A 16,049-nucleotide genomic window follows, 5' to 3' on the forward strand; every position below is an offset into this window, starting at 1 on the left:
GGCACAGGACAGAGTGGAGTTTAGGGCTGTTGTACATAGGGTCGCTATGAGTCGCAAGCGACTCGACGGCACATAACAACAACAACAACATCAACAGCTTTAGTTTGCTTGGCTCCACAATCAACACTCTTGGTGCAAGCAACCAAGAAATAAAAGATTAATTGCACTTGGAAAGTCTGCTGTCAGGGACCTCTCCAAAGTACTGCAGAGCAATGAAGTCAGTCTGGAAACTAAGGTGCGCCTGATACAAGCCAGAGTCTTTGCAATTACTTGCTATGCATCAGAAAGCTGAACAATGACTAGACATGATAGAAGATTTGATGCCTTTGAGCTGTGGTGCTGGAGAAGAGTACTGAATATACCATGGACTGCTAAGAGAATGACTAGGTTCATCCTAGAGAGGGTGAAATCAGGCTGCTCCTTGGAGGCAAGAATTCTATAGTTTCATCTGACATACTTTGGACATGTTGTAAGGTGGGACCAGTCCTTGAAGAGGGACATCATGTTTGGGAGTGTGTAGGGACAGTGCAAGAGAGGAAGACCCTCAACGTGATGGAATGATTCAGTGACTGGGATAATGGGAGTAGGTATGTCAGAGACAATAAGAGTGGCACAGGATAGAGCAGGGTTTAGGGCTGTTGTACATAGGGTGGCTATGAGTTTCAGGTGACTTGACAGCACATAACAACAAGCCTATCTCTATTTGCACAGGATATGACAGCATACTTAGGAAACCCTAAAGATTCAGCAAGAAAACTATTAGACACTGTCAACCAATTCACAGGATCCACATTTAAAAATCAGTTGTCTTTCTCTAGAGTAATAAAGAGAACACAGAAAAAGAAATAAGAAAAATAATACCAATTACTAACCACAAGATTAAATACTTAAGAACAAATCAAACTAGTAGCACAAAAGACCTGTACAAAGAAAATTACAAATCTTTCCTGTAAGAAACAAAAAGAAGACTGGGGGGCGGGGAGGGGGGAGGAAACTGTATAACAATGAAAGAAATTTTTTTACTTTTCAAAGAGAAAAGTGAACTGGGAGAGGGGTGGGCAAGGAGGAAAGCGCACAACAATGAATTGGAATCCAAAGTCTCTGTAAACTTTCATTAAAATAAATAAAATATTTAAAAAGAAAATTAAAAAACTAAAGAAATGAAAAATATAGCACAGTCATAGTTAGGAAGACTCAACATCATGACAATGACAATTCTATCAAAAGTAATCTACAAGTTAAAAAAAAAAGTAATCTACAAGTTCAATGCAAACCCAATATAGATACCAATTCCATTCTTCAATGAGATAGAAAAGGCAACTTACAATTTTATCTAGAATGGAAAGAGCCCTTCAATAAGCAAAGCACTACTAAAAAAGAAGAACAAGGTAAGTGACATCACACTACTTGATCTCATTCTACTACACAGTCATAGTAATCAAGAGAGTACAGTACTGGTACAGTGACAGATACACAGATCAATGGTATAAAACTGAGAACCCAGAAATCAACTAATCTGTCTATGGTAATACAATCTTTGACAGTAAGATGAAATCAGTTAAGTGGGGAAACAACAACCTATTTAACAAATAAATGGTGCTGGTAAAATTTGAAAGCCACCTGCACAAAACTGAAGCATGAACCAAACCTCACATCATATACAAAAACCACCTCAAGGTGGATCAGGGACATAGAAGAAAAACCAAAGACTATAAAGTTCATCAGAGAAAAACTAGGAACAATTTTAGAAGCCATATCTACAGCATGAATAGATTTCCAAGCATAATGAAAAACGTACTACCAGGAAAGGATAAAATAGATAACTGAAATCTTCTAGAAATCAAATCCCTATGCATTTCAAAAACCTTCTCTATCAGTGCAAAAAGGAAGCCCTACAGATTGGAAAAAATACTTAGCAATGACATTTCTGCTAAGGGACTCAGATGTAAAATTTATATCATACTTTAGAACCTCATCAATAAAAATGCATTCAACTCAATTAAAAAGTGGAAATAAGAACAGCCACTCCACCAAAGAAGAAATTCAAATGGCCAACAAACACAAGAAAAAATATTCAAATCCCCAGCTACCAGAGAGATGCAAATCAAAACAATAATAAGATAGGTAACATTGCACCTCAACAATAGCAAAGTTCATCTAGACAGCAAACAAGAAATGCTGGGGAAGATATGGAGAGATTGAAACTCTCATCCCAATTTACCTTACTGTTGGTAAAAATGTAAAATGGTATAACCACTAGGGAAGGCAGTCTGGTGCTTTTCAAAAAGCTGGAAACAGAAACACCATATGACTCAGCTATCCCACTACAGAAATATACCCTAAAGAAACCAGAGCCATGAAACAGCCAGATGTATACACACCCACATTTTACAAGAGTGGTATTCAAAATAACAAAGAGATGGAAGTAGTCCAAGTGCTAGTCAACAAAGGAACAGACAGAAAAACTATGGCACAGTCACACAATAAAATAGCACTTGGCACTGAAAAGCAATGAACTTGTACAATGTGGATGAGTCTGGAAGACACTATGGTGAGTGAAATATCTCACTCACAAAAAGACCAATACTGCATAGAACCACTGTTATAAAAATAGGATAAACATGTGAGATAGCAGGGATAGAATGGATAGATAATGAGCACTACATGGAATACGAGAAGGGAGGGACTATCTGAAGGGAATGAATGATAGATGGTGTGTATGACAACCGACAAAAGGGAACAAGATATGCATTACAAAGTGAATTGGAGGAAGAAGAGGTAGGGGAAAGTATATCTGAGAACGAATAAAAACTCATCTTTCTATAAACTTTCATTAAAATCACAATATATAAAAAAACAATAAAACTACATAGTTTTACTTGTGCAGTGACTCAGTCAGAAAGCAGTATGGGAATGCTGAGCATTGTGACGTCACGGTACCACTGAGCACCAGTCATAACTCAACAGATGTTGCAAACAGAAAATGTTTACTCAGTAAAGACTCAAAAGCACACAAAAAAAGCCAAGTAAGACGGAAAAATGCATTCAGTAAACTTTTTATAAATAATTTTTTTGTTATTTTAATGAAAGTTTACAGAAAACTTGGATTTCCATTTATTCATTGTTGCCCATTTTCCTCCCTACCCACCCTCAGTTCGTTTCTCACTTTAAAAAATTCATTCGTTGTTGCACAATTTCCTCCCTTCTCACCCCAGTCTACTTGACTCTGTACCTCTTAATCTGGACTGCTGTTATGCAAATAATGCCTAATCAAATATTTCTTTTTAACAGTTGTAGCCATCATCTGTTCCAATGCAGTGTTCATTATTTATCCCCTTTTTTCTTAGTTTCCCTTCAACACCCATGTCATTCCAGTTTTACAACAGTGGCAGTATATACAGTATTTGTCCTTTTGTGGCTAAAGTATTTCACTCAGCATAATGTCTTCCAGCAAACTCTTGTGAAAAGAAAAAATATTTCTTTAGGAGTCATTCACTGCATTATCATAAAACATAATTCACTTTAAGATGCACATCAATAAAAACATAATCTATGCTACATAATAGGCCTGCTCTTCTTTATTTCATAGGTAAAGAAAGAGCAATATTGGCAATTTTTTTTAATTGTGTGTGTGTGTGTGTGTGTGTGTGTGTGTGTGTGTGTGTACACCATCAAGTCAGACCTGACTGGTACAGAAGGAGATTGCTCCTCCTTCTCCAGCAGAGCATCTGGTGGATTCGAACCACATACCTCTGAGATTGCAGTGCAGCTTCATTCCACTAGGCCAATATTAGTAATTTTTAAAACAAAATAAAAATGCAAAATATCCCACAGTATAAAACACCAGTATGTACACACACCCTAGCCTTCTTCTAGTTTAAGACTCAAGTTTGTACTTATACATTTCAATTTTGTGTTCTAATTTTCAGTTTGGACATTTTGTTGTTGTTGTTATGTGCTGTTGAGTTGACTCATAGCGACCCTCTGTACAACAGCCCTAAACTCTGCTCTGTCTTGTGCCAATCACACTATCTCTGACACTCCCATCCTGATTGCCCCAGTCACTTGAATCAATCCACATCATAGAGGGCCTTCTCCTCCTACACTGTTTCTCCACCCTACCAAGCATGATGTCCTTCTCAAAGGACCAGTCCCTCCTTACAACATGTCCAAAGTATGTTAGACGGAGCCTCAGAATCCTTGTGTCCAAGGACCCACCCGGTTTAACCCTTTCCAGGATGAAATTGTTTGTTTTCCTAGCAGTCCATGATACCCTCAATACTCTTCTCCAGCACCACAGCTCAAAGGCATCAATTCTCCTTCTATCCTCCTTAGTCATTGTTCACTTTAGTTTGCTTGGCTCCACAGTCAACACTCTTGGCACCAATAGCCAGGAAATTAAAAGACATATTGTTATGGGAAAGTCTGCTGTTAGGGATCTCTCCAGGGTACTGAAGAGCAATGGTGTCTCTGGAGACTAAGGTGCATCTGATACAGGTCATGATCTTTGCTATCTTTGCTATCACTTGTTATGCATCAGAGTTGGACATTTTAGCTAAGAAAATTTTCCATTTATCACATTACCACTGTATCTACCAGATCCACATGGTCATATTAAGGGGGTATGACAATAGTATCACAATTTGTTGTTGCTGTTGTTATGTGCCATTGAGTCACCTACGACTCATAACAACCCTATGTACAAGAGCCCTAAACCCTGCTCCATCCTGTGCCAACCTGTCTCTGATACATCTATTCCCATTACCTAAATCACTGAATCGATCCATCTAATTGAGGGTCTTCCTCTCCTGCGCCGTCCCTCCACTCTCCTAAGCATGATGTCCCTCTCCTAGGACCAGTCCATCCTCACAACATGCCCAAAGTATGTCAGATGAAGCTTCAGAATCCTTGACTCCAAGGAGCATTCTGGCTTCACCCTCTCCAGGACAAACCTGTGTGTTCTCCTAGCAGTCCATGGTATATTCAACACATTTCTCCAGCGCTACAGCTCAAAGGCATCAATTCTCTTTCTATCATCCCTAGTCACTGTACAACTCTCCAACAATGCTCTACCATAATTCACTTGCTTATTCTTCAGTTATTGGAATAAGGGTTTCTCCCCTAGTTGGGGAGATATGTTTGTTTGGACTGTCATGGATAGAAAATGTATTCATGTCCACTAATAAAAAAAAGAGTTTCATATTTTCTCGACTAATTTATTTTCTAAGGATATTTGTCTATATAGAAGTAATAGTTTCCAGAGAAACTATTAATTTATTATATTACATGTTTCACAATTAGGAAAAGTGTCAGATTAAATCTTTTCCCATATATATTCAATCTGTATACTGAGCAAATAATCTAAGAACCTGGACTATATGAAGAAGAATGTGGCATCAGTATTAGAGGAAGACTCATAAACAATCTACAATAAGGAGATGACACAAACTTGCTAATTTACTAAAAGAGAAAAGTACTTGAAGGACTTATTGAAGAAGATCAAAAGCCTTCAGTATGGAACATACTTTAACATAAAGAAAACAAAAATCCTTCCAACTAGACCAATATGCAACAACACGATAAATGGAGAGGAGATTTAAGTTGTTTATGATTTTATTTTACTCAGGTTCACAGTTAACACCATAGAAGTAGTAGTCATGAAAGAAAAAACATATCGTACAGAACAAATATGCTGCCAAGGATCTCTAAAATGCTGAAAAACACAAAGGTGTAACTTTAAAAACCAATGTGCTGAGGACTGGAAGTTGCACGATCCCTAGGCGCCAATGCCATACATGATTCAAAAAGGTTTCAGAATCTTGAAGGTGCTACTACGGCCTCTGGCAGAGTCAGCGTGAGTGCTGAGGGACTGGCAAATGAAGCCTCCAAAGAAACCTCATATAACATAGGAGACTGGCTTTGAAGCATCTATCGCTTCACCACAGATAGGAATGATTTCTAGAGGAATTTGATCCTCAACTTGAAAATTTTTTTTTAAATAATTTTAATGAACATTTACAGAGAATTTGGATTTCCATTCATTCACTGCTGCACTTCTCTACCCACCCAGCCATCTCCCCCTACCCTCAACTTGAGAATTTTTGCTGCAGGAGTCTGGCTGGCCAGAAATTTGAGTGACATTGACCTAATGGCACCCCAGCCAGAAGTGTAGCCAAGAAGACACATGGACACCCCCACCCTACCCCTGTACTGTACAGGAACCTTCCAAAAAGAGCCTCCATTTCTGTGACAAACACACGACTTGCCCTGATAGTGGCGGAAGTTTGATTCAGATGGGCACTACCCATCCCAGTTTCCTTCTCTGCATTTGTCTGGTCAGTAGTCAGGCTTGAGCTAAAGTGCTTCCCATTGTTCTAGAAAGTTGTGTACATAGCTTCTCAGTTTCTGCACGGGGTGATCTATGCTGCGGTCCTGAGGAATAACTTAATAATGTTTCATAAGTACTTAAAGAACATAACACAAGGAAAAAGAACACCAATGTGCTTTTGACCCAAGACATAGTATTTTTAATTGCTTCATATGCACGTGAAAGTTGAACAATGAGTAAAGAAAATAAAACCAAAGACTCTGTCTTGGAAGAAGTATAGGCAGAGTGCTCTGTAGAAGTAAGTGGTGAGATTTTAATCTTACGCTCTAGGGCATGTTACCAAAAAGGGCTAGTTCTTGGGAAAGAATGTCATGCATGGACAAGTAAAATGTCAACAAAGGAGAGAAATAAAGTCAAGGAGATGGAATGACACAATGACTGCAAGAATGGGAGCACAGTGGAGACTGTGAGGAGGGCATAAAATAGGGCAGTTTCATCTGTGGTCTCACTAAGAGTCGGCACAGATTTGAGGACACCTTACAGCAATAGCAATGCAATATTCCTTGTATATTTCATGTACTTTTACCAAAGTTTTATAGAAGATTAGGTGAAGATAACCAATTCCCTTTCCAGTTTCCTTCTGTTGTCATTGTTGTTATGTGCCATCGAGTCACCTACGACTCATAACAACCGTATGTACAACAGTCCTAAACCCTGCTCTATCCCTTGCCAATCTTATTGTCTCTGACACACTTATCCTCATCACCCCACTGACTGAATCAATCCATCTCATCAAAGGTCTTCTTCTCCTACACTGTCCCTCCACCCTCCCAAGCATGACATCCCTCTCCAAGGACTGATCCCATCTTGCAACACGTCCAAAGTATGTCAGACAAAGTTTCAGAATCCTCGCCTCCAAGAATGAGCCTGGCTTCACCCTCTCCAGGACAAACTTGTTTGTTCTCCTAGCAGTCCATGGTATATTCAATACTCTTCTCCAGCACCAAAGCTCAAAAGCATCAACTCTCCTTCTATTATCCCTAGTCATTGTCCAGCTCTCTAATGCATAGCATGTAACTGCAAAGGTCCATATCAGGTATACCTTAGTCTCTAGACTGACATCGTTGCTCCTCAGTACCTTTTAGAGGTCTCTGATAGCAGACTTTCCCAATGCAATTCATCTTTTAATTTCCTGGCTGCTAGTACCAAGAGTGTTAATTGTAGAGCCAAGCAAACTGAAGCTGTCAACAATCTCAATCTCTTCATCATCCATCATGATGCTGCTAATCATTCCAGTGGTGAGAATCTGTGTTTCCTTTATGTTGGTTGAGCTTCAATCCATATTGAAAGCTGCAGTCCTTGACCTTCTGCAGAAAGCACTTCAGGTCCTCCTCAGTTTTGGCAAGCAGGGTTGTGTCATCTGCATAATGCAGATTGTTGATGAGTCTACATACAATTCTGATGCCACACTTCTCCTCATGGAGCCCAGCCTCCCAGATATGTTCTGCATATAGATTGAAAATATATGGCGATAGGACACATCCTTGGCACACACCCTTCCCAATTTTGAACCATGCAGTGTTCCCTTGCTCTGTTCTGACGACTGCCTCCTGATCCAAGTATAAGTTTAGCATAAACACAATCAAGTGTTCTGGGATTCCCATTCTTCTCAGAGTCAGCCGCAATTTTTTGTGATCCACACAGCCAAAAGCCCTTGCATAGTCAATGAAACACAGATAGACATTCCCCTGGTACTCTCTTCTTTCAGCCAAGATCCATCTGACATTAGCTATACTAACCATAGTGCCACAATCTCGTCTAAATTCAGCCTGCACTTTTGGCAGTACTCTGTTGATGTGCTGTTCCAGTCGTTTCTGAAAAATCTTCAGCAGAATCTTGCTTGCATATAATATTAATGATATAGTTTGTTAATTTCCACACTGTCGGATAGCCTTTCTTTGGAATGGGAACAAATATAGATCTCTTCTAGGCAGCAGGCCAGGTGATTGTCCTCCAGATTTCTTGACCCAACTTGGTGAGCACATCCAGGCATCATCAGTTTGTTAAAATATGTCAATCAGTATTCCATCAATTCCTGATGGCTTGTTTTTTGCCAATTCTTTCAGAGCAGCTTGAACATCTTCCTTCATCGCCACAGTCTCTTGCTTTTATGTTGTTTCATGAAATTCTTCTATGTTCACTAATTCCTTTTGGTACATTGATTCTACACTTTTTTCCATCTTCTTTTAATGCTTCCTGGACTATTTAATATTCTGCCCAAAGCATCCTTAAGTATTACAACTCAAGGTTTGAATTTGTTCTTCAGTTCCTTCAGCATAAGAAATGCTGAGTGAGTTTGGCCATTTTATTTTCTGACTCCAGCTCCTTGCTCATTTCATTGTAATACTTTACTTTCTATTCCTGTGCTGCCCTCTGGGTTCAACTCCTTAATATCTTGATTCCTTCCCTTTGCTTTGGCTTCTCAGTGCTCTAGTGCAGTATTTAGAGCTTCTTATGACATCCATCTTGGTTTTTTCTTTCTCCTCTGTCTTTGTAATGACTTTTTGCATTCTTCCTGGATGATATTCTTTATATCCTCCCACAGCTCATCCAGACTTCGCTCATTAATGCCCAAGGCCTCAACCCTCTTTAATAGATTGTTTTGAAATTCAAGTGCGATAGACTCAAGGTCAAATTTTGGTTCCTGTGAACTTGATTTCATTCTCCTCAGCTTCAGCCTGAACTTGCATATATGAAGTTGGTGCCTGCATATATGAAGTTGGTGACCTGTTCCACAATCAGTACCTGGCCTGGTTTTCACAGCTGATAGTGAGCTGCTCCAGCTATTCTTTCCACAGATGTAATCAATCTGATTCCTATGCATAACATCAGGTGAAATCCATGTGTATAGCCTGTGTTTGTGTTTCTTATAAAATGTATTTGCGCATTTCTACGAAGATGGTGCCGAAAGTGAAGAAGGAAGCCCCTGCCCATCCTAAAACTGAAGCCAAAGCAAAGGCATTAAAGGCCAAGAAGGCAGTCCTGAAGGGCGTCCACACCAAAAAAAAAAAGAAGATCCGCACGTCACCCACGTTCCGGTGGCCTAAGACGCTGAGACTCTGACGGCAGCCCAAATACCCCTGGAAGAGCAGTCCCAGGAGAAACAAGCTTGACCACTATGCCATCATCAAATTCCCCTGACCACTGAGTCAGCCATGAAGAGGATAGAAGATAACAATACACTTGTGTTCATTGTGGATGTCAAGGCCAACAAGCACCAAATTAAAAGCTGTAAAGAAGCTCTATGACATTGATGTGGCTAAGGTCAACACTTGGATTAGGCCTGACGGAGAGAAGAAGGCCTATGTTCGACTTGCTCCTGACTATGATGCTTTGGATGCTGCCAACAAAATTGGGATCATCTAAACTGAGTCCAGCTGGCTAATCCAAAATACAATTTTTTCTCACCATAAAAAAAAAATAAAATGTAGTTGCAATTAATAAGCCATTCATTGTGCAAAATTCTATCATTCTGTCTCTCACTTCATTTCTGTCACCAAGTCCGTGTTTTCCAACCGCTGATCCTTCTTCTCTATTTCCAACTTTTGCATTCCAGTCATCCATTTTTATTAATACATCTTGCCTGCATATTCGATCAATCTCTGACTGCAAAAGTTGGTATAAATCTTCTATTTCCTCCTCTTTGGCTCTGGTTGTTGGTGCATATATTTGAATGATGGTGGTATTCACTGGACTTCCTATATTGGAAAATAAACTATATTGGAAACAACCCAAAGTGTCTATCAATGGTCTAATGGCTAAAGAAACTGGTGCGTTCACCCAATGGATGACTAAAAAGCAATCAAGAATAAATTAAATATTGTACAATATGGATAAAATTAGAAGAAATTAGGACTTACACAAGCCAGTCACAAAAAGTTGATTTAACATATAAAACCAAAAATACAAAAAGCCAGAAATGGTTTGCACAAAAAAAAAAAAAAATCAAAGGTGCAGTGTTAGTATTAATGAGAATCAAGAGAGAGGAGAACAAAAACAAACAAGTAAGCAAATAAGTAATTAATTAAAAGATAATAATTTTGTCAAAGTACATAAAAATACATGCAGATTGTTTTTTATGGTGCTTAGGTGCCATCAGTTTGAGTCTGACTCATAGTGACAACCATCCTCATCATCTCAGACACACTTGAGGCCAGTGCTCCAGCCACTGTATCAATCCATCTAGTTGAAGGTCTTCCTCTTTTATCAGCCCTTCACCTTCCCAAATATGATGTTCTTCTCCAAGGAACAGCCTTTTCCAGCAATATTCTCAAAGTATGTGAGATGAAGCTTTGTCATCTTTGCCTCCAAGAAGCATTCTGGCTTCGCTTTCTCTAAAAACATATCTGTTTGTTCTTTTGGCAGTCAATGGGACATTCAGTACTCTTCTGCAACATGACAGCTCAAAGGCATTAATCCTTTTTCTGTCACCCTTACTCACTGTCCAGCTCTCAGATGCATAGCAAGTAATGGAAAAGACCATGGCCTGAATTAAGTGTACCTTGGTCTTCAAACTGACATTATCGTTCCTCAGTAATTTGAAGAAGTCCCTGACTACACACTTTTCCAATGCAATACATCTCCTGATCTCCTGACTGTTGGTACCAAGGGTGTTGATTATGGATTCAAGTCAAGATGAAACTGACAATTTTATTCTTTCCTTCATCTATCAAGATGTTACTTGGTAGAAAGACAGATGATAGATAGATAGATAGATAGATAGATATATAGATAGATAGATAGATACATACATACATACATACATACATACATACATACATACATACATAGATAATACACATACTTTTTAAAAAGACAGTACACCTCCCTCATATTGTTTATTCATAAATTGAGGGGATGAGAGGAATAGGAAAATTCAAAGGAGGGACAAAAAGAGAAACTAGTACAGACTTAAAAGAAATTTTGCTTTTACAATACAAAATAAGACGTTTCTTTGCTCTTGTTACATGCCATTAAGTCAGAACCTGTTCATAGCTGACCCTCCAGGAGATTTTCAGAGGTTGTAAATTGAACAGGAGGAGACTGCCAATCTTTCTCCCACGGATGCCTCAAACAAATATACCTCCCGTAAAGATAATAATCATCCTTTAATTTATATCATTTGGATGTTAGATTTTTAACACCTGCATTTTCATACTTTTAGAAGAAATAGTTTGGCTATTTAAAAAACTAGAAATATTATCTCCTACAATTTTGTTCTTATCCTCTTAAAAATAGATGAAAATTTAAGTGCTAGACAGGAACCAACTTAGTTCAAACTTACCTAAAATAAAAATTGCTAGATAGGTCCACATTTTGGAATATTCGCAGATACCTTAAAAAAAAAAAAAAACAACCAAACACATAAACATATTACATTCACATAATACTATTTTTTTTTCATAATTTAGCATTGTGGAGCTTATCTTTCAATAAGCCTTTTACTAGTAATTATTTGACTTTGCTACGTAGATGGACAGGAATATGCAAATGGAGCATGGTAGCCTATCCACAAGGAGATTGGCTATCTACTATTCCACAAGGGTACTGGCCAGTCTCAACAATCTACAAGGGGATCGGCTAGTCTCACTATTAAATTGAGCAAGACAGCAGGCAGACAGATCTTCTGACCCCACTGAAGAAAAAGCAGGACAATGTGGAATGTTCTTCTTCTTCAAGCTACACCTATGGCAACAATATCTACAGCTGAACTGGAGACATGATGTGAGATGAGACTTTGCAGGGACGGGAGAGAAGAGCCAATATTGGCAGGACTGAGAACTTTATTGGACAGTTGGGGATGGGAAGCCCATACTGATGGGACTGAAGACCTGGGAACAATGGCCAAAAAGCCACAAGGCGGGAGGCTGAGGTACCTTGTATGCACATTTGTATAAACATATGGATTTAATTCATCAACTTTAACTGACACTTTGTACCTTACATAAAATTTCCACTATTTCATTCATCTAACACATTGCTGATAAGCCATTAGGTTCTTTCTAGTTCTCCACTCTTTGATACAAGGAAATATAAGGCTGTCAAGAATATTCTCTCTATATGCACATGTGTATATAAGAGTTTCTCTAGGGCTCATACATAGAGTAACAACAACAAACTCTTTCTGTAGAGTCAATTTTAACTCATGGTGACGCCATATGTGCAGAATTGCTCCATATGGTCTCCTTGGTTGTAATTGTTACAGATGCAAATTGCCAGGCCTTTCTACCATGTGACCACTAGATGAGTTTGAACAGCCAAACATTAAATTTGTAACTGAAGGCAAATAATTTGTATCATCCAGGGACTCAATGATTTCTAATATATGTATGTTTTTAACTGGGCTAGAAAACATTGTTCTCTCAAATGTCTTAAATATTACACTCTAACTCAAAGTGTATAAATGTTGCCAATTTCTACCTCTCTAACTAATACTTTAAATTGGCAGACAATTTCATTATCCACAATCTGATGAAAATTAAATGCTATCTTTTAAATTTTCATTTCTTTCTCTGATTATAGCTGTTCATATCTTTTGACCATTTTTCAGGACATTTGTCTTGCAGAAGCTTCCACAATATGGATTTGTCTGATTATTCCTCATATTTAGATGCAAATTAAGTATTTTCTTGCAAAAAAAAAAGCGGATCACTGGACTGTGTTCTTCCCATTACAGGCACGTAATGCAAGCTTTTGCTTCTTTTGAAGACACCAAGTTTACTTGTTTTATTAACTTTAGCTGTCCATTTTTTTCCACAATAAAAAGAATTTTTTTTTCTCTCTGTAAACAATAAGAAGATTCATGGAGTGATATATGAAGACTGTAAATATTTTGTTTCTCCCCCAAACAAGCTTTCTCACCTAATAGTTTTAGAACCTATTGTGTTTTCTTGCCTGAATATATTCTTATAATATAGTTTCTAATTGTTGTTGTTATATGCCATTGAGTCACATGCAACTCACAGCGACCCTATGTACAACAGCTTTATCTTGAGCCAATTTCATTGTCTCTGACACAAATACCCCCATTTCCCCAGTCACTGAGTCATTTCATCTCATCCAGGGTCTTCTCTTGCGCTGTCCCTCCACACTTCCAAGCATGATCTCCTTCTCCAAGGACTGGTCCCTCCTGGCAAAAGTATGTCAGATGGAACTTCAAAATCCTAGCCTCCAAGAGCAGCCTGGTTTCACCTGCTCCTGGACAGAGCTGTTTGTTTTCTTAGAAGTCAGGAGTATATTCAATATTCTTCTCCAGTACCACAACTCAAAGGTATGCATTCTTCTTCTGTCCTCCTTAGTCACTGTCCAGCTCTCTAACACATAGCAAACAATTGCAAAGACCTTGGCATGAATCAGGCACACCTTAGTCTGCAGACTGACACCAATTAATAGTTACTAAGAGCATTTAAAAAATTTCTAAAGTTCTGAGCCAGCATTTGAACTTTTTATATATATTTATAATCCTTTCAAAATACTTGTTTTCTGATTGGTCTATCACATTACAAAAGTAACAATCAATATCAGTACATACCTAGCTTCATCAGGGTGAGTTATTCGTACAGAATCATTAGGTATATAGATCATATTTGTATCTTCAATCTTATAAATTGCATGACCACCAATATCTGCCATCTTCCTCCTTTTAGTAATTAACACAATATAATAACCTTCTAAAAATCTGACGAAACCTATGCAATTAAAAAACAGAAAGATAAATGGAACATTTTAGAAACTTAATAATGCTTTTACATATTTTTAGAGGAATAATCAGACAAATCTATATATTTAAAAGGCTAAGGTCGTGATCTACATATCTGACTTTATTATTTTTCCATGATTTTTAGTCATAAAAATTTTCACTTGCTTTATTAATTAGTCCCTAGAAATAGCTATATTTTCTCTTTAACTTTATTTTTTTTATGTAACTAACTTTAAAACATTACTTTAAACCATTTTACCTCGTTCATTTATTCCTTTAATGTAATATCATTCCAGAAACACATAAAAGTTAAGCAAAAAATAAAAGAGAAAAATTAAGGTTAAGGAAAGTAGGATGAAGCCAAGATAGCTGTGGTTCTACTGAATCCAACATATATGACATGGTAAGACTGCTTCATAGTGGTTTTTCTAGGCTACAACCACTCCAGGAGTAGATTTCTAGGACTTTTCTCCCACAGAACCACTGGTGGGTTCCTACTGATAACCTTTCGTTTAACCCCTTACCATTATGGCACCAGAATACATACTATTCTGTATATTTTCCTCCCAAATTTCTAACAGATAACACACAAATGAAAACACATTTAATTATCCCATATACAGTGTAATGGGGGTAGGTGTGTCGGAATCAGTGAGACTAGCTCAGGACAGGGTGGGCTTTAAAGCTGCTATACATAGGATCCCCTGTACAGGCGACTCAGTGGCACTTAACAACAACAGTGTCTACTGATAAAGAGCTGTGCTGCCAATCCAAAGGCAAATAGCTTGACTCTACCAACTGTTCCATGGGGAAAAGATGGGCAATCTCCTCCCATGCAATTTACTGCCTCTGAAAACCCATTAGAGAGTCAGCTGTGGGTCAGTTCCAACTCACAATACATAACAACAACACACTGTCTGTAAGGTAAATAACAAACCACTCTAGAATGATGAGGTAATTCTACAAAAGCCCTCTTTTATTTTTTTTTTTAAAAAAAGGAGGATTTTGTGATACCGGAATAAGCACTTTGGGAAATTTCTACAGCTGTGTCAAGGACACAAACATCTTACGGGAATTTCTTTTGCCAAAGCACAATTTGATAAATGTAATTTATATATCTCTGGAGAGAGGATGAAAGGCACCCAAGCATCGAGGACTTTCCCTCATAGGGTCACTATGAGTCACCTGTGACTCGACGTTACTTAACAACACCACCACCACAATTTATATATATATATTTCAATAATGGCCCAGTTTAACTTAAAGATAAAATTTGGATATCTAAGAAAGTATGTCAATAATTCGTTTTTTTAAAAGTAAATAATTAGTCAAAAGGTTCTATGGGAAAAGGTGAATTGTGAACAAATAGATTAGGAAAACACTGGGTTAATGAACTTAAAAAAAAAAAATCAACAAAAAGCCTACCTAAATTTTTCAAAGCCTAAAAGTGCTAGGCTACTATGCACTATAAATGCCTATTAGGGGGAGATCCAAGATGGCGGCAGAGGCAGAGACAGCATGGTGAGCTGCGGGAGCAGCGAACCACTTAAAGCAGGGCCATTATGGCCTTCCACAGACTTCAGCTTATTGATAATTGAACATTTAAGCAGTTGATGACTGGTCCTCAGTGAAGATCGAGGCTCAACAACAGGAATCCAAGGATTCCCAAGGAGAAATGGGTGAGTCTCGTGGCTCCCAAACCGCCCCCCCGCCCCCGCAGAACCCTCGCTGCGCCGCACAGCCGTTGCAGCTCCATGAGGCTTCCACAGCCGGAACGAATGGATTCCCTCACCCAGGATGGATGCTGGGCACCGGCCCTCCTCAAGACTGGTACAGTGAAGCCACCACACTGCCGCAAGGTGGACTTGATCTGGAGAGAATTCTTGGAGCCAGGAGGGCGGCTGCAAGGGAAGCAGGCACCCTCCAGCCGCCCGCACAAGAGGGGCCGCACACCAGCCGAGC

General features: G+C 38.6%; 1 protein-coding gene across 1 annotated transcript in view; it reads right to left on the reverse strand.

Moving 5' to 3' along the window:
* Window positions 1–16,049, reverse strand: part of FIG4 (FIG4 homolog, SAC1 lipid phosphatase domain containing (S. cerevisiae)) — a 169,101-nt gene that overhangs the window by 88,798 nt on the left and 64,254 nt on the right. The window contains exons 4-5 of the mRNA XM_006881159.1: window positions 13,920–14,076; window positions 11,673–11,723 (exon numbers count right to left, since the gene is read on the reverse strand). Coding sequence (XP_006881221.1) covers window positions 11,673–11,723; window positions 13,920–14,076 — 208 coding nt within the window. The remainder of the gene's footprint in view (window positions 1–11,672; window positions 11,724–13,919; window positions 14,077–16,049) is intronic.

Source organism: Elephantulus edwardii, unplaced genomic scaffold, assembly GCF_000299155.1.
Source record: "Elephantulus edwardii isolate Elephantulus edwardi_28Jun2011 unplaced genomic scaffold, EleEdw1.0 scaffold00013, whole genome shotgun sequence".
In the NCBI taxonomy this organism is placed as follows: Eukaryota; Metazoa; Chordata; class Mammalia; order Macroscelidea; family Macroscelididae; genus Elephantulus; species Elephantulus edwardii.